Source organism: Styela clava, chromosome 1 (genome assembly GCF_964204865.1).
Source record: "Styela clava chromosome 1, kaStyClav1.hap1.2, whole genome shotgun sequence".
Taxonomy (NCBI): Eukaryota; Metazoa; Chordata; class Ascidiacea; order Stolidobranchia; family Styelidae; genus Styela; species Styela clava.
In genome coordinates, this window is record NC_135250.1 from 31,009,452 (window position 1) to 31,031,800 (window position 22,349).

General features: G+C 34.9%; 2 protein-coding genes across 2 annotated transcripts; both read right to left on the bottom strand.

The window, feature by feature from the left end:
* Positions 1-2: 2 nt before the first annotated feature.
* On the bottom strand, positions 3-3,138 carry LOC144427287 (serine/threonine-protein kinase/endoribonuclease IRE1-like). The gene is made up of 2 exons (XM_078116263.1): positions 3,094-3,138; positions 3-2,471 (listed from the first exon to the last, which is right to left on the bottom strand). The coding sequence occupies exons 1-2, from the start codon at positions 3,136-3,138 to the stop codon at positions 930-932; spliced, it is 1,587 nt and encodes a 528-aa protein (XP_077972389.1). The 3' UTR covers positions 3-929.
* On the bottom strand, positions 2,378-20,510 carry LOC120335058 (uncharacterized). Its single transcript, XM_078113365.1, has 5 exons — positions 20,442-20,510; positions 17,108-17,371; positions 13,796-14,584; positions 13,394-13,497; positions 2,378-4,221 (listed from the first exon to the last, which is right to left on the bottom strand). Exons 2-5 carry the CDS (start codon positions 17,208-17,210, stop codon positions 4,147-4,149), a joined length of 1,071 nt encoding a protein of 356 aa, XP_077969491.1. The 5' UTR covers positions 17,211-17,371; positions 20,442-20,510; the 3' UTR covers positions 2,378-4,146.
* Positions 20,511-22,349: the final 1,839 nt, after the last annotated feature.

Sequence of the window (22,349 nt, forward strand, 5' to 3'; positions counted from 1 at the left end):
AATTGACAGTTATTTTTTAAAAACATAATCAAATTTCAGTAAAATCATTTTAAAAATAAATTTCAAGTAATTCAGGAGGATTGCTGCATACTGATAAGAGCAAATATACACAATTTCATCAAAGCTAGACGGGTCTGGTAAACTTTAGTGCAATTGAGAAAAAATCATTCGGGCGTGACTGGCCAGAATAATCACATTCTAATTGAATTGCACTAAAGTTAACCAGACCTGACCGGACTTTCTCAAGCAAACACGACATAACATGAAGTGAATACTATATGAAGTTTATATACACTGATAATATGTTCATATTTAGACAACAAAACAAGTACGGTAATCTACAGATAAAATCAAGCAATAACAGTGAATCAGTTCCTAGAGTATAAAATTGGTTTTGAATTTAAAAGACAAAATGAAACTTCTATTCATTCAAATTACCAGTACTGTTGCTTGGCAAAAACAGACACAATTAACCCAATTATTTATTTATTGAATTACCAGTACCAGTAATGGGCATAAATTGTCATAATATTACAGTTATTTATTTAATCACCGCTTACCGATGACCATTGAAAACTTGTTTTAATGACAGTTGCCACACAAGTTTAAATCCTATGAGTTTATGTGTGAGAGGATCGCTGGACTACACAATAACATTCTTGCCCAATTAAATTTTGTTGTTCCGCAAGCCATGAAATGTTCAACTATTTTGATGCCAACTAATAAATAAAGCACATGCTTGGGGCTCTCTGTGCTAGGTGATCTTATTGAAATTCTTCTCATACAGGGCGAATATGCAAATCATATAAAAGAGCGGAGATAAAAAATATTAGAATGAGGGTCTGGGATTGGAAGCTTTAGACAGACATAATTATAAATAATTGCATAATCTATTATTACAGTGATTTCATTTTAAAAACTTTTAAATTTTAAGCAAAGTACCATAAAATATAGTGAATAATTACAGCGATTATCACCAGCATAACTGAAAAGCTAAAATAGTTGTGAATCTTGTCATCTATCATCCCATTTTTTTCTGACAACTCATGACTGCTTGATTCTGCTAAATACTTTTCTTTATGATCTTCTTTTAAGTCATTTTTAATGAGATTAAATAAGTGAGGGAAGAATTCTGGGAAATTTGAAGCGAAAAAGTTCCACATGCCTTTATTTCTTGACCCAAGTTTGGCTTTCATTTTTTCTGGTTTCTCATCGAAATGTGCATGAGTGTTTCGTATGTAACGAACCAGATCAGTGAAACTGTTCTTATACGATTCACTTCTGGGATCTTCCAATTTTTCTTTTATCAATTTAACCCAGTCTTCACCAATGATTTCATGAATTCTCTCCAATGCTTTTCGTTCTTCCTCTGTCCATACATGTTTCTCGCTGTCAACACTGCTATTAATGCTTTCTCTGTCAATGTATGCCATTCTTTGTTCCACAGTTCCATTGATCTCTAGTTGTCTTTTTGCTTTTCTTCTTAGAATTTTCACTTCATCACAAGGTTGGCCAAAATATTGTTGACAATCACTAATGAAGATAACTTTTTTTTCTTCGTTCCATGTAAAGAAATGCTGAAGTATTTTTGTAATTCCAGGACGATCAGCTGGTTCATGACTGAGCATGGCCTTCAGGAGGTCGATCAGCAAATACTTGTCATGAAATTCTTCGTCATTTTCAATGGCTGAGAAATTTGGTTTTTCCTTGTTCTGTATTTTTACATGCCTAACGGCAGGACTTCCTTGATAGGGGTGTTGTCCATTTGTAAAAATAAAGTAAATAAGAAGTCCTAAAGAATATATATCCGCTTTGACCCATGCTTCGAAATTTTTAGATCGGTCGTTTGAACACATTTCTGATGCAACCCAACCAAGGGTTCCACTAAACCCAGTTGATTTGGTAATGGTTTTGTTTTCATCTAATGCAAACTCCTTGCTAATTCCAAAATCAATAATTTTGATGTTCTTTCCATCTAATGAAAGCAACACATTGCTCGGTTTAAGATCTCGGTGGGCAATCGGCTTAGGATTAGTCTGATGGATATGGTTTAGTCCGTGGCAAAGTTGTAAAAGCAATATTTTTTTGTCTTCTACTAAGAATCCAGGCAGATGCGTTTCTAACTTTTCATGGTTGCACAGATCTGTGACAATAACAACAGTAGGTTCGTTGGAAAGGTAGCATGAACAATGTCTTACATATCTAGCAACGTTGTCGTGTGCAAGCAACTTGATTGCATTTTCTATTTCATTCCAATACTTCCCATCTATTTCTTCTTTCGACAAGCTTCCATTAATAGTTCGAAGTTTAACAGCTAATTTATCCTGTGGGATTGGTTTTCCAAAAATACTATGCGTTACTATTCTTCCCTCATATACTCTATCTCCCAGAACCTTATTTGTATAATAAATAATTTCAGAGTCTCCATCCCTGATTGAGTATTCTGTGAATGTAAAAAGCAAGTACCGTAACTTTTAATGATTGTGCCAGGGTTGGATATTGTTTTACCAGAGATTGTAGTCTGATGGTGACGTACTTCATACTAAAATTTTGGGAGAATACTACAAGCCACGATTATGTTGTTTAAAAAGGGTGCACAACATGAAGACTGCTCTCCAAATGCCAAGATAAATTTTTCAATATTAAAATATTGATATTAAAGACAAGATGTAGTCAGCATATAGGCAGATATTCTTCAACCACTGCAATTAGGATGTATCCAATTAGACAGGATTTGACCAGCAAATCTTAAAATTATTTAGAAGTTATGGCATGTCTGGTATTTTGTTTCCTGATTCCAGCCCTAGTTTGCTGCAATATCAATAAGAATAAAGCACAGTTCAAGTTTTTAACTTGAGGGAACGAGGTGTAATGTCAGGTACGTGACTTTGAGAATATATTTTCATTATACGATAAAGCTGGGCTACTCAACTATTTTTACCAAAGGTCCGTATACGAAAATGAAAAATTACTGGGGTTCGGTCATTCCACAGTGCGCCTAAATATATTTCAGTAAGATTGTTGTAAACAAAGTAATCCTTAATGCGCAATGTTAGTTAGCTTATCATAGAATCAAGACAGTGCTAAAACTACAAATATTGATACGGCGGTGAGGAGTCCGGCAATCCTCTCACACATAATTCCCACAAGATTTAGAACTGCGAACCCACGCAGGGTAATCAGGCGCAGTGAATGCATCAGTTTAACATTATTTTCAAAAAGAAAAAACAAGTATAGATCCCACCTAATCCTACTTTTGGAAGCGTATCTATGACACTTCATACAAACCGTTTCTCGATAAACGAGAGCAACTCTATCGACCCCGTTGCTTTGACATGAGAGATGAGAAAAAAAGGAAAAAGTTTGGTATTTCAAATCGTAATGGTATTACACACATCAGATGGACTGAATATCTGATATCCCAGACGTAGAGAATTGCGTCATCTTTCAAAAGAGAGAAGAGTGGCTACTCTGGCCCAAACGCAACGTAAAATATTCAAGAAACAAAGAGAGCATGTTTTGGCTGTCAGTTTAATCATTGTGTGTTTATTATTGTGCATGTAATGATTAGTAGGTTGTTTGCGACGCGAAAACAATTTCTCGATCGCTCAAATGACTTTCTTTCAAGTAATAACATAAGTAACAACTCTGTATATTTCTTAGCTTTCAAATACTCACAGATATAAAACTCATAGAATTGGAAATATGCCAAACGGGAGTGACGCACAACCCGGGTACAAAACACTCGGACACGCCTATATCATGCTTGAAAACGGCGCGAAAATGTCTTATTGGTTTTGTTTTGAGTTAAGTCCAAGATAAGACGTATACATAAAGAATGTTAAATCTTACTGACCAATCATATTAGAGCCATATTTATATTACACATATGTGTCATGCCGAAATAACAAGGATAAGTGCCCTGAAGACTAAACATCTTCAAATTATTTGTTTAAATAGTCTTAGACAGAAAGTCACTGTTCAGGACAGCCTACAACTAGTACATATGACACATTTTTAATTCAGCAATCCTCTCACATGCAATCACAGAAACAAAATATGTCATTGCTTTATCTAAAATAACTTATTCCAGAAGTATCAAAGACTTTCTCTAAAAGAAAAATACTTTGAAATAAAAGTGAAAATTTACCTACCGCCATCACTTGATTCTGTTTCTTGGTTTCCACCTACTGCACCAGCTTCTCCTTGTTCATTTTGCTCCTTAAAATAAATATTTCGCATCAACTATCTGATATAGCTCATCTTCATCATCTGCTAAATTAATTGAAGGTGAATATCAATCTACTACAGCAGGGGTTGTCAAACTTTCAGTGTTATGGAGCCTGTGAAGAGGTTGACTATTATTCACAGATCCCTCAATAAATGTATAAAAATAAATATGGAAAACACTTTGTTACTTACCGATTAATGTTTCTGAGCAAATCAAAATGACTTTATTCAATAACTCGGATGTATTTGCTGCTTTGTATTTTAAAAATACACTTGGATAAACATATTAATAAAGTAGTGTCGAAATGTGGCAACAAGGCGGTGTGGCATATGCCGTTATCCATTGAAACTTATTGAGAATGCAATATATATATTCGATATATATTCTTAACAATAAAGCAGGTTGTCATCAATCTACTACAGCAGGGGTTGTCAAACTTTCAGTGTTATGGAGCCTGTGAAGAGGTTGACTATTATTCACAGAACCCCACAATAAATGAATAAAAATAAATATGGAAAACACTTTGTTACTTACGGATTAATGTTCCTGAGCAAATCAAAATGACTTTATTTCTAATAAGTATTAGTCTAATCTATTTTCTGCATTGTGTTTAAAAAATACACTTAACAAACATATTAATAAAGTAGTGTCGAAATGTGGCAACAAGGCGGTAACTGAAATACGGCGTTATCCATTGGAACTTTCATATATATTTTCACTTAGTTTCATATATATTTAAATTATGCTGACACATTTCAACGCTACCATTCGTCAAATTTAATAAATGCCGTTATTACTTCTTTGGACAGTTACAAAATTAGCCAAGTCAGGATTTTTATAAGTAAATGAAACAATCGTGGAGCCTCTAGGTTTTTCTCAAGGAGAACTGGGGCTCTGTATGAAGCGTTTTGATAACCAATCAACTATAGGGTGCTGTGCTACATAAACTTCACAATCCATGTTGAAAATTCCCAAAGCTCACTAAATATATTTGACAAGTCGTTTGACACATCATATTTCCCGGCTTTTAAGTTGCTTTCCTGGACCCAATTTAAACTGATTTTCGGGAGCCATCTAATTGGGATGCTATGCCTATTTTATTTTTCTGGGAATGGCCTATTTTTCGTATATATTTCTTATACATGATTTGTGTTAACAATACATCTGGGTTGATATATTTAAAAATGGCTGCTCCTGTAGTATTTGTACCAGGTCATTTTCCCTTAGGATACTTTGCTTTACTTTACCGTACTTAATCCTACATTGGTACCAATACGGCGCTCCAGAAGTATTCGTACCAATGTGAGGATAAGTATCCTAAGAAAAAATGTTCTGGTACTTCTGGAGCGCCGAAAGGATGATATGATAGACCAGGACCTCCCAAACTAGGGGCCGTGGCCCCTGAAGGGGCTGTGAAACGAATTTTTGGGGCCGCAAAGTGAACACCAAATTTACACATAATACTATATCTATTGTACTTTTTCAGACCCTGGTTCGAAACACAATTATCAAAAATAGTGTACAACAAAAATTTCACGATTCCGAGTGAATACATCTTCATACCGTGTTTTCCCGAAAATAAGACAGTGTCTTCAATTTTCTTTTGAAAATAATACTAGGACTTATTTTATTTATTTTTTTTTTTTGGGGGGGGGGGGGGGATGTAGAGAATAACAAGATTTCTATTGTTACGTAACAGAAGAGATAAACCCTACATGCTGCAGTTTCGTTCACTCAAGTTTATCCATTTGCTGCTGGACCGAGTTTATCGAACATGAGTGATTTTTTAGCATTTTAATGATATACTATGCAGAGCAGTGTTAACTCTAAGCAAATTATGAGTGCGAAAGTGCTTTGCAGTCGGAAAAAAAAGTGCGAAAGTGATTTTGCCGATTTTAACAAGTTAGGTGCCCTAGCTTTTCATATAACCCATTTAAAACCACATAGATACTCGAAAAAGCGCTCCTCCGGTTAATATTATGAATTAAAGAGAAGCCTTTTCGTTAACCGAGTTCTCTTTAAGCGAATTCATGTTTAATTAATACAAGGGAATTCATCGGCAACGAAATGACCTCTGCTAACACCTGCCGCGGACAAAACTTTCATGCAATGTATCACGGTGTCAGTTGCTTACTCGCGTAAACAGCAAAGACTTTCACATTTGTTACTCCTTCCATCTAACAGACACGAGGCAGGCTGGAAACCATAGTAGTTACAGGGTGGATCGTTTGTACAAATCCCCTGCAAAATAATCCCCCCCAAATATAAATAGCAATCAACTAATTAGGGTTAGGTGCGCTGGAAATTCAACTTTTCGATTTATCCCTAAACCTAATCTGATAATTATTAATTTGTGATTTTGAACCACTTTGAAAGTCGCCACCCGCTGTTTTAAAAGATAGGTTAACCTACGTTCCCTCCGAAATATTAGGCAGGATACTCCCCTGTTTTAGGAGATAGGTTGACCTACTTTCCTTTCAAACTTTTTTCTCCGAAGTATTACATTACACATCACTTTGAAAATCCTCCGTTTCGTGAGCTAGCGTAACCTAATTTCTCATTTACATTCATATTATACTATTTCAGAGCTTACCCAAAGACAAGTAATTTTTAAATGTCGACATGCCTTGGTTGGCGTGTGAGTCAGTTTAAATCGGGCAGAAAACATCATATATTGGCAAAATGTTTATTAATGTCATGTACTTTCAGCATTCATAAATAGCACTCTTTGTAATGCTGCTGACCTAGTATCAAATATTCGCATCACAACGCCACTTGCCCGAGGTTTCCATATATTTCAATTACACTAATAGGAACGATGACACCAAAGAGTTTTCTTTTGCGAAGGTACACTAAATATAACGAGGGTGATTCTTGAGAAAAACATGAATATAAAAAATAAACGAATGATATGATAGTGGATCCCAAATAATTTTGAGAGTGTATCGAAATACCAATTCATTTGATAAATAATTTTTATTAGACCACATGAACGCTGATATCCTGAAAATTAATGTTGAAAGAGAAATACGCATTCTCAGATATCGGACATCCATTCGCGATATTCAATCGTTCATATGCACAAATCTCACATTAATAGTAATTGCTACCCAAGTTTGTAAAGTTTAGAAACCAACAAACAGAAAATAACTTATCCCGAAACACAATTAAAATTCAGTCCGCAATAAATTCGTCGCCAAGACGATGCCATACAAAACAAAAAAGATTTGGTCGCGAGAGTTACGTGAGATGACTGCCGTTGTTTTTTAAGCAGAATGTAAAAAAATTTATAATTAATGAACGGGAGTTAGGACGCCCCTTACACATCGTGTGTATTAAACTTCCCTGGAAAGTACTTTGGTAAGTACTATTATTATCGTACTTATACACCTGTTGGAGTATTTCGGACAATTTCGAATTTAAAATAAATGAAAACCCGACATATAATAAAGGCGCAAAAGTAAAATGAACATTTATTGAAAAAGTTATTATTTAAGAAAAACAACATGATCGTACAATTCCGCCCAAACCTCGATGTTCGCAAGTGAGATGATAAATAAATACTTTCCCTGTATTCGATCAATTAACTTTAGCGTATCGTTGTTCTGCCAACAATCAGCCGGGTGCAAAATATTTCCGTCCTGTGATATGCTCACAAATATTCTCGATATTAATATCATACCCTCGCGTATGTACTTTCTATTAGCTCTCTAGTGATCCCTTCTATCCTTGGCCAAGTCATGTTTCGAATATGTGAACATTTTATTCGACCATACATGGCCGGCGGGATGTTAAAATTGTAAACAAGAGAGAGGTAAAATCAATCGCGAATTCCGTTACAACGGCTCGTTTACGAATTGTTGCGCCTGTTATCGTCGAAAATGATTACATTTGTTGTATTTTGAGGCATTTAAGCAGTAATAATTAGGGCATGACATCATCAAAATCGTCAAGTGAGATCTTGAAATTGCAAATCCCGTAAATAAAATTGTGAATTACTCGGTAACGAGTTCAGCTTTAATGAACGTCGGGGTATTGTTTTGTTGAAAATTATTATTAATGTGAGAGCGCCAAAAACATACAGTCCATACCGATGCGACTGCAATTTATATGGTCGCAATTGGTGTGGCGCGGTTATTAATAGTGTAAAATAAATTAAACGAATATCAATTATGACCAAGCCTGTCAGCGTGTTTATTTTCTGTGGGCAGGAATCGTAAAATACCATCTTGAGACAAATTCACTTCTATTATAAAATCTTAATTTTCAGTTATTATCGTTATACAAATAAGGTGTGGCAACTTATTAATTTATCGACCAAAAAACCGCCCCACACTCGTCCAAACGTGTGTCGAGCTTGAACGACAGGATCAGATTCATCGACGACCTTAATTAGGGAAAATATGTATTTTATTGAGTATGCAAAATAAATGTAACAAAACGCATTTTTTTGTGATATAACTTTGTATTTTCGGAAACGGGTTGCCGTGAATGGTAAAATTTGATCTAAATTAATCGCAAAAAGGTTTTATTTTAAATGTAACAAAACACATTTTGCGATATAACCTTGTATTTTCGAAAACGGGTGTCCTGAAAAGTAAAATATGATCTAAATTTATCGCAAAAATGTTTTATTTTAAATGTAACAAAACACATTTTCGCGATATAACCTTGTATTTTCGGAAACGGGTGTCGTGAAAAGTAAAATATGATTTAATTAATCGCAAAAATGTTTTATTTTAAATGTAACAAAACACATTTTTCGAGATACAACTGTATTTTCAGATACCGGGTGTTATGAAGAGTAAAATATGATCTGAATTAACCGTAAATAATGTTTCATTCCAAATGTATCATATCGCATTTTTTGCGATATAACTTTGTATTTTCGAAAACGGGGCGTCACGAAAATTATTAATCTAATGTTTTATCTATCGTCTAACTAACGTCTGGAACACATCATTTTTGGGGAGAACTCTAGCCCGCAAACGTCATTTAATTTAAAATAGAGAATGTTTCACGCATTTCAAAACGGAAAATTACCAGTAAGTGGACAGGGATTCAACCCTCTGGATTTAGTATTCTATATCCCCGTGTCAGAACTTTCTGAAGATGGAACAAAGAACCCGTCAAACCGCCGCGGAAAAGGGGAGTATTTTTTTGCACTAATAATTAGGGCGTGACAATATCAAAATCGTCAAGAAACTGGTGAATTTGCAAATTCCATAAATAAAATTGTGAATTGCTCGGTAACTTTTCAGCTATAATTATCGCCGGGGTATTGTTTTGTTGAAAACACGTTGAAACTTGAGGGAATTAGTTACAATTAGCGCCTGATCTCTATGGACCTTTCCCCGACCTTTGACCCCCGAAAAATTCTTCCTATACTTTACCATTGCAAAATTTTCAGTGCTATTTTAGGAGTGCTTTTGCGAGTTGGCGCCTGTAAAATGGGGCATGTGTTTCAAACCATTTTTATGATTCATTGCACACAACAATCGGTTTTTTCAAAGTACCGGTAAAGAATTTCAGGCTAGTCTATCACAGCTATTTCTACACTAATTTTTATTACTGCAATTAAATTAAAACTCCTAGGAAGACAGAGTGATCATTGAATTATCTGATTTTTATTAAGTTTCCGAAACACAACTGAAAACTAACGAATAGAGTTCAAAAACGCGAAAACGAGGTAATGTTTACAACCACGCTTGAAAATCTGTCTGAGTGAGAAAAGTGTCTGAGCGGATGCAAAAAGGGGGCATTGTTACGTCACTTTTTTCATCTTGCTGATTGGCCAATGTCACGAAGTAAACAAGGAAGTCGATGCTCGGGGAAAGGTCCATTAGGCACTCGAGCACTCGAAAAAAAAGCACTCGAGCCCAATTTTTTTAGCATTAGGTCGCATACGTAAAATATCCTGTAAAAGAAGTGCTGTTCATTATCGTCATCTCGTCTTATGACCACCAGAAATGCCTTTATTGCCGAATTATTCAATGACTATTTTAAATCAACATTCAGGATTGGCACAATTTCAGATTTGTGAGTTTATCACCATAGTAAAACATGAGAAAGTTAATTATCGTCTTAATAAATATCTGCATCACGGTATGGACAATAACATTACCATTCGCATAAAATTGGGACGGTAAATTTACAAATCTTGATAGGTAATATTAAATTCAACGCAAATGTTAATTTGAGTCCTCAATGTCTTCAACAGCTGTTGCCGATGTGAACGAACGAGTAAACCCGAAATATAAAACTTCGATGTCCGCCGACCCACAAGAATTCATATTTGTAAAAAAGAGAGGGCGGGAATATAGATTACCCAAAACCTGGATATCGCCCCAAAACGATCGGTGACAAGAACAATTAGCGATTACAACGGAATTAACCAGTAAAAAGGCTTTGTTGCCGATTTTTTAATGTTCCACCACGTTTATTCGGTACTCCTTAAAAATATTCGATTCAAAAAAATATTGAATTTTGCCCACCCGTCCGCATATCAATGAGAAATAGTTGTGTAAATATCGCAAAATTCCGGAAAATGCTACCTCCTTTCAACATTGTGATTACAATAAAATGGTACTTAATGGTATTTTGTGAATTTGGTGATTTTGCAAATCTGTGACATGCTGCTAAAAGTTTCGTCTGATTTGAAAATCGTGCAGTTTGGTCACAATTCATCCAAAGTGACTATAACACGTTACTAAGACTTTTATAGTAATTTTGAATTCATCGATATCATTGATAGTCACATGACCACTCTCGTTCAAAGAAACGCACTGCGTAGTATTCCAACATCTGGCTGGTACACCCGGGAGCGTTTTTTGCCGGAGAAGCGGAATCGGTGTGCTTGTATAATAATCATATTATAAACAAGAATTTTGCCGTTAATGCAAAAGCTTTATCTCCTATGTCTGCATCTCATAGGTTAGAATTTCGGTAAATAACGTTATGATATGCAGAATTGAGTTACAAAAGTACTAGTATGTTACTTATTTGTCAACTTAACACTCGAAAATATTTGTTAACTTTGAATTTTTATTCCATTCAAAATCGGAAAAAAGTGCTATTTCTCTTCAAAATCGGAAAAAAGTGCTATTTCGCAGTCCCTAAAAAAAGTTGCGAAAGTGCTTCGCAATTTTCGCAAAAAAGTGCGCTAATAGTGAACACTGATGCAGAGATAATAAAGAAAGGTTAACTTATTGCCTTTATTCTTTATGCCTACATGTTTGAAAACTTAAAGGGGCATAAAGTAAATATTAACGATGACAAAATTGTATATTTTTCGTGTAGGTGCGCCATGAGTTCTTCCCTGATAATTTAGTGTGCTCAAACCGCTGCCTTATGCTAAGTTTGATTAATAAAAATGAACAATTCCTGATAAGGACCAGGCCGTCGGTGCCGAGACATCGTAATTCATCATTTGAGCCTACTTAAACAAACAATGCGCCACGGCTAGACTTGCTATGCAGCAAAAAGCATTCGCACCCATTAAATTGAATAATTGAGTAATGTTAATCTGAGTAAATATGTGCTTGTTTTTGAGTAGGCCTACTGAAGGCTGCGGATTAGCTGTGTCAATAAAATATCAAAAATGCATATTTCGAACTGTTTAGCATTGTTAACATGAACAAGGGCTGCAAAAAAATTTAATATATCAAAAGGGGCCGCAAGCTTAAAAGTTTGGGAAGCCCTGTGATAGACCCTTTGGTTACGATTCCAATAAATTTTATGAAATTGCAGCCAGAAACAAATTATAAAGTTTAATTAGGTGTAAGTTACCTCGTGAAATGAGCTGAAGAAAACAACTACAAACAAGCAAATGACAATATGGGAAACCAATGGTCCCTGTTTTCATCTGCTTGTCTTTGCTGCTTTGCATTTCTCTGTTTTATTTATGCCTAAACAGCCTGATCCTGATACTGGGATTGCAGCTTTGTGGTTCAAGGCTTTAATTGTCTTTTCACTTATCGATTTTGATCAGTAAGTATGTTGATAGGTATTTGTCTGTTTGTTTGTCTGTCTGTTTGTCTGTTAGATACAAGCGATATCTCACGAAAGCAAGGTTGAATCTGCTCCAGAAGCCTATTGATTTTGGATGAATTATGTTGTATATTTAGCGAGTTATTAATCAATTAGTGATGGGTCACGCGGTGTCACTATTGAGTCAGAGCGAAAGATACAGATAAGCCACTAGATCGATAAGTCGGCGGTCTCTGACCGCTATCTCATTTATATATTTAGATGTAATACCAATAACTCAATTTTACTAAACTGTTTCCAATCAACTGCCGATTGTTTTGTATGCTGGAAGCTACACTGTCAAGTATGTATTTCAGTTTATTGTTTTTATATTTAGGGAATATTTCGGCAGTAGAATGTTATGTAAATGCCTGTCTTTGTAATCAGTCATAACTGCTATTTTACTGGGTTAGACATGCGTGTTTATTCCAGTTCTAATTTGCATAATTTTGCTAATTTTCAATTGTTAACATTTTTCTTGTCGGCACATTGAGTGTTGTAAATATTTTTTGTTTGTTTTGTTAGAAAACCGTACTGTCGTACATCTCATACTGACGTACCTACCATCGTACCGAATTATCTGTTTATTAATTTTATATGTATGCTCGTACACCTGTACTTTCCTGACAATAAAACGACATCAACTATACCGTACGCACCTTCTTGCATTGGAATGACAAAGTCAGTTTACTAAAACAGATCGACCATCTAAGAACTAAACCCTGGTTTGGGCGCTAAGGGGCACTCCAAATTTGGCGTCTACATGCACTGTCAGCATGATATTTTGTTAGTCAAATTAAATGGAAGTCTTGTGAAAGAATATTTATAATATAAGGTTGAGTTGTGTATTATGGTATCTGTCATTTATGCATTTCAGAATTGTTATATTTGATAACTTTATTTATGTTAGATAATTTTCGTGGGGATATTATCATTTTGTACGAGGAACAGGACTGTAATTGTTTTAAATTGAAGTTTTGTCAGCTGATATTACTCAAATATCGTTTATCTTCATATTTAGGCGCTCCAGGCATATTTGCACCAATGTGTGAATTAAGTAAGGAAAAATATCCTAAGAGAAAATACCCTGGTACGAATACTACGGGAGCACCCATATTTATTGCATTTACTCACATATTGTAAAGGTTGTAGAATATTGTTTCCTTGTCCCATCATATGCATGTCCCCTGCAACACTAACATCTCCATAGAAGTTGGTAGTTTGCTGTCCAGGCATATCTAAACATTATGAGATACCCATTAGATTAATGTTAAATGATATTTGAAAACTAATGTTGGTTAGATAAAACTTGTTTCAAGTATAGAAACTGAACAAACTAATCCACACTATAAAATCTTGGTTAAATCTTCGTCAATAACATGCATCTAGTTGAGTGATGGAGAAACAACTTGAACAACCCAATAAAAAATTGTTGAGGGACCAATAGCTTAGGGAGCAGATTCATAACTGGGACATTAAGAATCATGAATATAGGAACACTGCATTTTATACAGCCCTCTACCCAGTATTACTTACCTACTAGTGCTAAGGGATAATCAAATTCTTGTATTTCATGCAAAACGTCATTTTTAAAAACTCTGCAAACGATGAGTCTTTCAGGATATTCTTGTGAAGCAGGAAGGAGATAAAATATTGATTTATGTCTCGGGGATGTTAGAAATGTGTTGTTACAATTGAATTCTCTGTGAGGCATATTGAAATGTAAATTTTCTGGACCCCGATCAATCTGTAACTCAACACGAAGTCTGTCACCAGTTTTCAAAGTGATTGGATTAAACCAAATAGGCGCAAGACATGCCCCTAGTTCTCTGTAATGGGATCTGATATTGATTTGAGCAGTCTCACTTTTCTCAAAAAATGTGAAATGAAACTTGTTTCTGTTCGAAATATAGAGACAGTTGTCCACGATAACCTCCTGCTTACCAAGTAGCCATTGCAACCACTGAATAGCGACAGTAACTGGACTAAACTCCCTGGATCGAAATTCTATGCTGTTATCCTCAGTGATTCGATCAGGTTTAATAATGTCCCAGTCAGTTTTACTTGAGAAATGTAATATGTCAATTTTGTCTTTCTCTAGACCAAAGCGCCGTGATTTGATTTGCACGATCGCATCTTTAAGGAATTCGGATTCTGCACTGATATTGAAAACTGGTGTGATACCAATGTATTCTTCTGGGCATATTGAATTGACAGTTCCAGCCGACATCCAGACCTTTGTTTGTTTGTTAAAAGTTCCACTCGGAAATGTGACTTTGCATTCGTTCAGTCTCATGGAGCCACCGGCAACTTTAATGTTTTCCACTGAAAAAATATATTTGTTTCATAATGCAACAAAAATAAATTATAACAGGTTGTTCCGAAGTTATCTAAAGAACCCTTCCAATGTCATTAAGATTTCCATATTTATCCTGGGGGAAAGGGAAGTAGACATGACGTTTCAATCGTATGTCGAACCACGGCCTACGTTCGATTACCAGTCCATGTCAGGTATGAATAGATAACCAAAAATTTGTTTCAGATGCATAAAGCCCATTAGGGAAAAGGGGTCATTGACTACAAAATGAGAAGATCGCTAATTACTGAAATAAAACGCAAGAAGTAACTTGAGCAGTAAATGGGTTCTTGGACATAAATCAAAGCAGGCTCAGCAACTGAAAATGTGATAAAATATTTGTTAACATAAATTGAGTTTTTCACTGCAATCTGGTAAAGCAGTTATTGAACAACTTATCCACATTTAGAAATGTAAAAAAGTAACCAAAACTTGAACCACCACAAATGGTAGAATAAAAACCACCATCACGCCAGCCAAATATCAAACTTATATTCCCGAATTTCATATTATCCGCGTCAAACGAAATGTACATACAACGTAAACTAATACTTTGGGCATCGCTCTATAGAGGGTTTATATTTGGATGATGATTTGGGAATAACACTGCACTTATTGTGATAAAAAAAGTGGTGAGAAATTATTTGAAGTCTAACATGCAAATATTCTGAGGTTTGAATATTGACAATTTTGTACAAATTGAATATTTTGGTAGGATAGTCGATTTTTTTTAACTTTTCCGGCCTCGGTGGAATAAATATGAATTTACCAATGAGTAGAGAACTAATATGAAAACTTACGGCAACAAAAAATTTTTGGTGATTATTTGCGATTTTTTAAACTTTTTTGGGTTCCAATATTGACAATTTTGAAAAAATTGAAAATTTTGATAATATACCGAAATTGAATTTTTCAAAAGTTTCCGTTTCCGGGGGCAAAAATATGAATTTACCAATGCATAGAGGACTAATATGAAAATTTACAACAACAAAAAAATATTGGTGATTACCTTTGATTTTTCGGACTTTTTCGGCTTCCAATATTGACAATTTTGTAAAAATTTTGGTGAAATATTCAAATTTTTCGCGATTTTCCAGTCCTGGGGGCAAAAATATGAATTTACCAATGGCTAGAGGACTAATAGGAGAACTTATCGCAACAACAAAAAATTTTTGGTGATTACCTGCGATTTTTGAATTGAATTCATATTTTTGCCCCCGGGACCGGAAAATTTTGAAAAATTCAATTACGGTATATTACCAAAATTTTAAATTTTTTTCAAAATTGTCAATATTCGAACTCAAAAAAGTTCGAAAAAATCGCAGAAAACCACCAAAAATTTTTTGTTGCGAAAGGTTTTCATATTAGTCCTCTATTCATTGGTAAATTCATATTTTTGCCCCTGGGACCGGAAAGCTCGAGAGATTCGATTATCTTACAAAAACTTTCAGTTTTTGCAAAATTTCCCATCTTCGAGCCCAGAAAGTTAAAAAAAAATGTGAAATATTCGAATATTCGATAGCTTCGTTTTATTCGTCTTCGGGTAATCACCCATTTATCTACCATCAATACACGATAAATATTGTGAAAATAAAAAAAATAAGATTTTGAAATTCTGTTCTTTAATTTATAATTCAAGGCACACCCTGGTATGACATCCGGTACAATTCTTTGAACATTTGGCTGGAATTTGGCTAGCATTGCGGTGGCGAATAAAAACACTGTGCCTTGGTCAACAGATCTAAATCATTTTCATATTACAAACTTATGAGACCATTTGGAACCACAGATTTTAGGTCCAATTGTATGCCAATAAGCAGTCCCCACATAAAAAATTACACAGGTAATGAAAAAAGCAGGAGGAGTGAGCGCTTTCATGGAAAGGTTGACTTGGTTTATTATTGGAAATAAGCTCTAAAATTATGCACAGGTTCAAATCATGTAAATCAGGCTATTCGACGAGATATCCATATGCAAAACTAGAAGTTACTGGGGTCACGTCTTTCCAAAAGACATTTTAATTAAAGTGTGCCTAATTATAGTTCAGTGCCTTCAACTTTGAAGCCTATTTTGAATTGTAATTAAAAAAAGCTAGTAAATTTACCATTTTTGATTACAACATTGATATGCATCGCAAATGGTATTTGATAGATTTTTTTCTTCTAGATTTTATTCTATTTTTTCTATTTGGGTCTCGTCCGGTAACCAGTCCATGTTGGGTATGAGATTAGTTATCCAGTAATTCGTTTTCGGAAGCATGGACTTGGAGTAGACAATAGTAAAGTTTCTATGGTTGTTAGTCGGGTTCCAATGAGTGAGTTACTAAGTTTCATCAACACTGCTACCGAGGCGCACAGAAGACGAATTAACATGTTATAGGAACAACATTGTCGGACACAAATTGCATCCATAAGTTTTCAGAATGGAAATAGGTTTTTATAGTGATGAAAATGGGTTGCTACTTCACCTAATATTTAATTGTCGTAACTTACCTTTGATAACATTCTTTGACTGTGTCTTGACTCCGATGTCACCCCATTCGTCCTTGGCCCAGACTTGGAAACGATATGTTTTACCAAGTGTAGGTGACTTCATTCTATACTGGGGAACCTCTGTAGTGTGAGTCTCTCCGAGTTTCACATCATCGCAGAAGATTTCTATGTTGTATAGAATGTTGCTGTCAGATACTTCGTCCCAAGTCAAGAGAATGTCGGATCCACTTCTTTGAGATGAAACATTTTCAATTTGTTGCAAATCTAAAAATAAAGTAGTGAGTTAGCAAGTATGATTCGCAATTCACATAAATGTGAAATATAAGCTGCAATGTTGATATCGCATGAATATATGATGACTTTGGACAAGTAAGAGAGGTATTCAAATAGAATTCTCTTGCCATAGCCCATAATTTTGACTTTTCTAGGAAAATAGGACTATATTTCTTAAAATTAACATTGCCTCTGATCAGTGTTCCCTCTAAGTAAATTTCACACTGCGAAAATGTTGTTTTTACTGAGCAAGACAATTTTAAGGCTGAGCAGAATCCTAAATTTTTTGTGAAATATTACAATAGTATATATTATCGAATTACAAAGCACACATTTTACTCAAATAGCTTATCCTTGCTTTCGTGCTTTTGTTCATACACATTTCCAGGTTTATATTTGAATCAAGCGACAATCATCTAAACATTCTAAAATACAATACTTTATGTACAATACCAACATTTTTGTTGTTGAAATATCATTGCTTTCATCAACAAGAGAGCTACGCCCAATTATATGGACACATCTGTTTGCAGTACAGTATGGTTTACCCCAAAGTGACTATAAACCAAGTGAGGACAACCATTGGTAACGTTATAAGCGCTCATGTGACGTCACACCAGCCATTTTGTGTCTAGATTTCTATCGCTGTATGATCCTAACTGAGTGATTTAAACCTGCGATCGTTATAAACAGCTGATTAAAAAAAAACGATGCTCAATAATTCGGACCAAACTTTCGCAGCGGCAAACGAATGAACATTCTTCTGAAAATTTAATTATCTGCAGATGTTTCTCAGATAATTCGGCTCGGCGGTATGGTCAGCATATACGAAGTTAAGGTTAAAGTCATCCAACTTCACTCGATAAATCAACAACCCGATAAGACCAAAATATTAAACAAAAAGATACACATTTTATTATTAAATTATTATAAAATTCCTGGTGTAATTATCGCTACTACACAGAACCTATTTTAACAAACTGACAGAACTACAAAACAACTTATACTACGGAAACTTGCACTATTTTTGCGGTACATGTCATGATATTAAAATATGCGTATCGCAAATTTTCAACAAGGTGGTGTACATTGCCAAAATAATATCCAAAAAATATACTACATGCATGGAATGAAGGATAACGGCGTATATCAAGTTTACAAGAACATATAATAATCTGGAGTGTCTAAAATAATATATTATCTATTTGACTTGAGCTCTTGCCGCAGGTCTACTAGCATACCGTTTTCAATAATTTTTTTTTGTCTCCACCTTTGCGTGAATATTTAACTTATTGAGAAAACGTTTCAAAATTTTAAAAGCGATATTGCGGCAGGATGGGAAATTATATTTCAAGCAACTTTATCTGTCAGAAAAGTAACAGGCGAACATATATTAAGAAAGGCATTAATATTTGCGCGAAATATAGTTTATACTTCGCGCAAAAATACGACTGCTTTTTTGGATGGGTGGCATAAATATTGGGTAAAACTATCAATTTTCAAATATTTATCAGGTGTGTAAGACCTGAAAAGAGTTAGTAACGATTGTGCGCATTCATCGGGATTGACACTTTCCATAGAAACAACCAAACAATTTGAACCCCGTGTCTTTATAGGGTTCCTGCGAAAACATCAAGGCTAATTTTTCACTGTCGGATAGATTCAGATTCAGATTTTATTTTCGTCATGCAAAACCAATATACGATATGAAAAAATAAAAAAAGACATATAACAAATTACGAAGACAGATATCGGCTTGTTGCAATAGACGAGGGATCGCGAAAGACTCAAAGAGTCATCCAGTCAGCGACACCTTGTAGCTGCATTGAAGCAGCAAATATAGCAACCGAACAACTCAATATTAAATAGTCACTAAATTCGACACAATCATATATATAAAAGGGACAACAAAAAGAATGCCACAATGACCACGAAAAGAGTTAGTAACGATTGTGGGCATTCATCGGGATTGACACTTTCTATAGAAACAAACAAACAATTTGAACCCCATGTCTTTTTGGGTTCCCCCGGAAACATCAAGGCTAATTTTTCACTGTTGGTTATCGATAAAATTACAATTGAGTTTTATCAACAAAAACGTAGAAGACATGATGGCGTCGCTAGATCACCTAGTAGATATTTTACATTTTTCGACGCAAAAGAATCGAAATATCCTGCCAGTAATAATTTGATAAGAGATGCAACACCAGTCGCGGCGGCTGGTTTTTAAATTTTGTACCTTATAATGTACATGCTTCGATGAAATTCATTAGGCCGCACAATGTGCTAGTCATGAGATCGTTTACATTCTATAATTTTTGGAGCAACTGTTGCAACAGCTCGTTAAATTAAAAAACATTTTTCCGAGAAAATTCATTTCATCAGCTTCTGGAATGATTAATGTAAAACGCAGGCTTTAAACTTTCGGCATGGTGTGAACAGGTATCATAATACCAGTTCAAATAGTACCTGATTTAAACGTATGCATTAGGTTAATGACGTTTCACACTTGTGAAGGAAAGCGATATGTTTTTTTCATACAGAACGTTGCTACGTTGCGACGTGATCGCGTAACGAAGTAATTAGGTAACGTTGTTGTTTTACTCAAGTTTGCGCAGTGGACATGTCAAGAATTGGAGAACATTGAATGAAATAGCTTATACAATTTTACTGGTGCACGATAAATTCCATCTAATGTCGAAAGCTATCTTTAACCTCTGCAAATGTGTCGATGTCATATTAGGTTAAAACAAGAACAAATCGAAGTTTTTGGTATTTAATTCAAAAGCTTTTCAAAAAAATTCCACGATTTTCAATTTTGCAGATTTTTGTATGATAAATGCAACATTTCATCTCCATCTCATAATTATAATTAGTCTCCTAGATTGTCTTTCAAACAATATAAAACTTATCTGCATCTAATATAAGGTTCGTGAGATATGAAGTTTCAAAGTTGCATAACTCACACGGGAAGATAAGATAACTATCGCAACTTTCACGAAACCGCACGATACCAGTATGATTCCACGAGGCAAATAGCAAAAAAAAATGATGAAATTACCCCAATAAAATGCAAAACAGTAAAAAATCTTCAAACAAATTGACGAATGAGACCTTCTGGCGAAGCTGAAACAAACCGGAGCTGTCGCGTTCCCTTGATTTTTTGGACACAAAATGGCGTCCGATATGCTTCATTGCACTCGGTGTCTCGGTGGTTTACCCAAAGTGACTATAGACCAAGTGGAGACACCGAGTGCAATGATGCATATCGGACGTCATTTTGTGTCCAGCGAATCGGGAAAACGCGGCAGCGTCGGTTTGTTTTAGCTTCGTCAGAAGGTCTCGTTCGTCAATTTGTTTGAAGATTTTTTACTTTTTGCATTTTTTTCGGGTAATTTCATTATTTTTCCTTTGCTATTTGCCTCCTGGAATCACATTGGTATCATGCGGTTTCGTGAAAGTGCGATCATTATCTTATCATCCCGTGTGAATTATGCAACTTTGAAACCTCATATCTCACGAACCTTATATTATATGCAGATAAGTTTTATATTGTTTGAAAGACAATCTAGGAGAATAATTATAATTATGAGATGGAGATAAAATGTCGCGATTATCATACGAAAATCGGCAAAATTAAATATCGTAAAATTTTTTTGAAAAGCTTCCGAATTAAATAACGAAAACTTCGATTTGCTTGTTTTAACCTAATATGACATCGACACATTTGCATAGGTTAGGAATAGCTTTCGACATTAAATATAATTTTTCGTGCACCAGTAAAATTGTATGAGTTGTTTCATCCAATGTTCTCCAATTCTTGACATGCCCACTGCGCCAACTTGAGTTAAACAACGCAATTATGTCGCAACGTAGCAACGTTCCGTATGAATATCGCTTTCCTTCGCAATTGTGAAACGTCATTAACCTAATGCATACGTGTCAATCAGGTACTATTTGAACTGATATTATGATACCTATTCACACCATGCCGAAAGTTTAAAGTCTGCGTTTTACATTAATCATTCCAAAAGCTGATGAAATGAATTTTCTCGGAAAAATGTTTCTTAATTTAACGAGCTGTCGCAACAGTTGCTCCAAAAATTATAGAATGTAAACGATCTCATGGCTAGCACATTGTGCTGCTTAATGAATTTCATCGAAGCATGTACATTATAAGGTACAAAAATTAAAAACCAGTCGCCGCGATATCTGTCTTCGTAATTTGTTATATGTCTTTTTTTATTTTTTCATATCGTATATTGGTTTTGCATGACGAAAATAAAATCTGAATCTGAATCTATCCGACAGTGAAAAATTAGCCTTGATGTTTTCGCAGGAACCCTATAAAGACACGGGGTTCAAATTGTTTGGTTGTTTCTATGGAAAGTGTCAATCCCGATGAATGCGCACAATCGTTACTAACTCTTTTCAGGTCTTACACACCTGATAAATATTGAAAATTGATAGTTTTACCCAATATTTATGCCACCCATCCAAAAAAGCAATCGTATTTTTGCGCGAAGTATAAACTATATTTCGCGCAAATATTAATGCCTTTTATAATATATGTTCGCCTGTTACTTTTCTGACAGATGAAGTTGCTTGAAATATAATTTCCCACCTTGACACAATATCGCTTTTAAAATTTTGAAACGTTTTCTCAATAAGTTAAATATTCACGCAAAGGTGGAGACAAAAAAAATTATTGAAAAACGGTATGCTAGTAGACCTGCGACTAGAGCTCAAGTCAAATAGATAATATATTATACACTCCAGATTATTAGATGTTCTTGTAAACTTGATATACGCCGTTATCCTTCATTCCATGCATGTAATATATTTTTTTATTATTATTTTGGCAATGTACAACCTTGTCGAAAATTTGCGATACGCAAATTTTAATATCATGACATGTACCGCAAAAATAGTGCAAGTTTCTGTAGTATAATTTGTATTGTAGTTCTGT

What these genes read in the sequence shown, in the direction of transcription:
- LOC120335058 (XM_078113365.1), bottom strand. Translation starts at nt 17,210, where the DNA reads ATGAAGTCACCTACACTTGGTAAAACATATCGTTTCCAAGTCTGGGCC. An exon ending in GTCAAAGAATGTTATCAAAG is followed by an intron (nt 14,585 to 17,107) that starts GTAAGTTACGAC and finishes ATATTTTTTCAG; the next exon opens with TGGAAAACATTAAAGTTGCC. An exon ending in TTCTACAACCTTTACAATAT is followed by an intron (nt 4,222 to 13,393) that starts GTGAGTAAATGC and finishes ATTTATTTTAAG; the next exon opens with GAGCAAAATGAACAAGGAGA.
- LOC144427287 (XM_078116263.1), bottom strand. Translation starts at nt 3,138, where the DNA reads ATGTGTGAGAGGATTGCCGGACTCCTCACCGCCGTATCAATATTT. An exon ending in TCACCGCCGTATCAATATTT is followed by an intron (nt 2,472 to 3,093) that starts GTAGTTTTAGCA and finishes AATCATTAAAAG; the next exon opens with TTACGGTACTTGCTTTTTAC.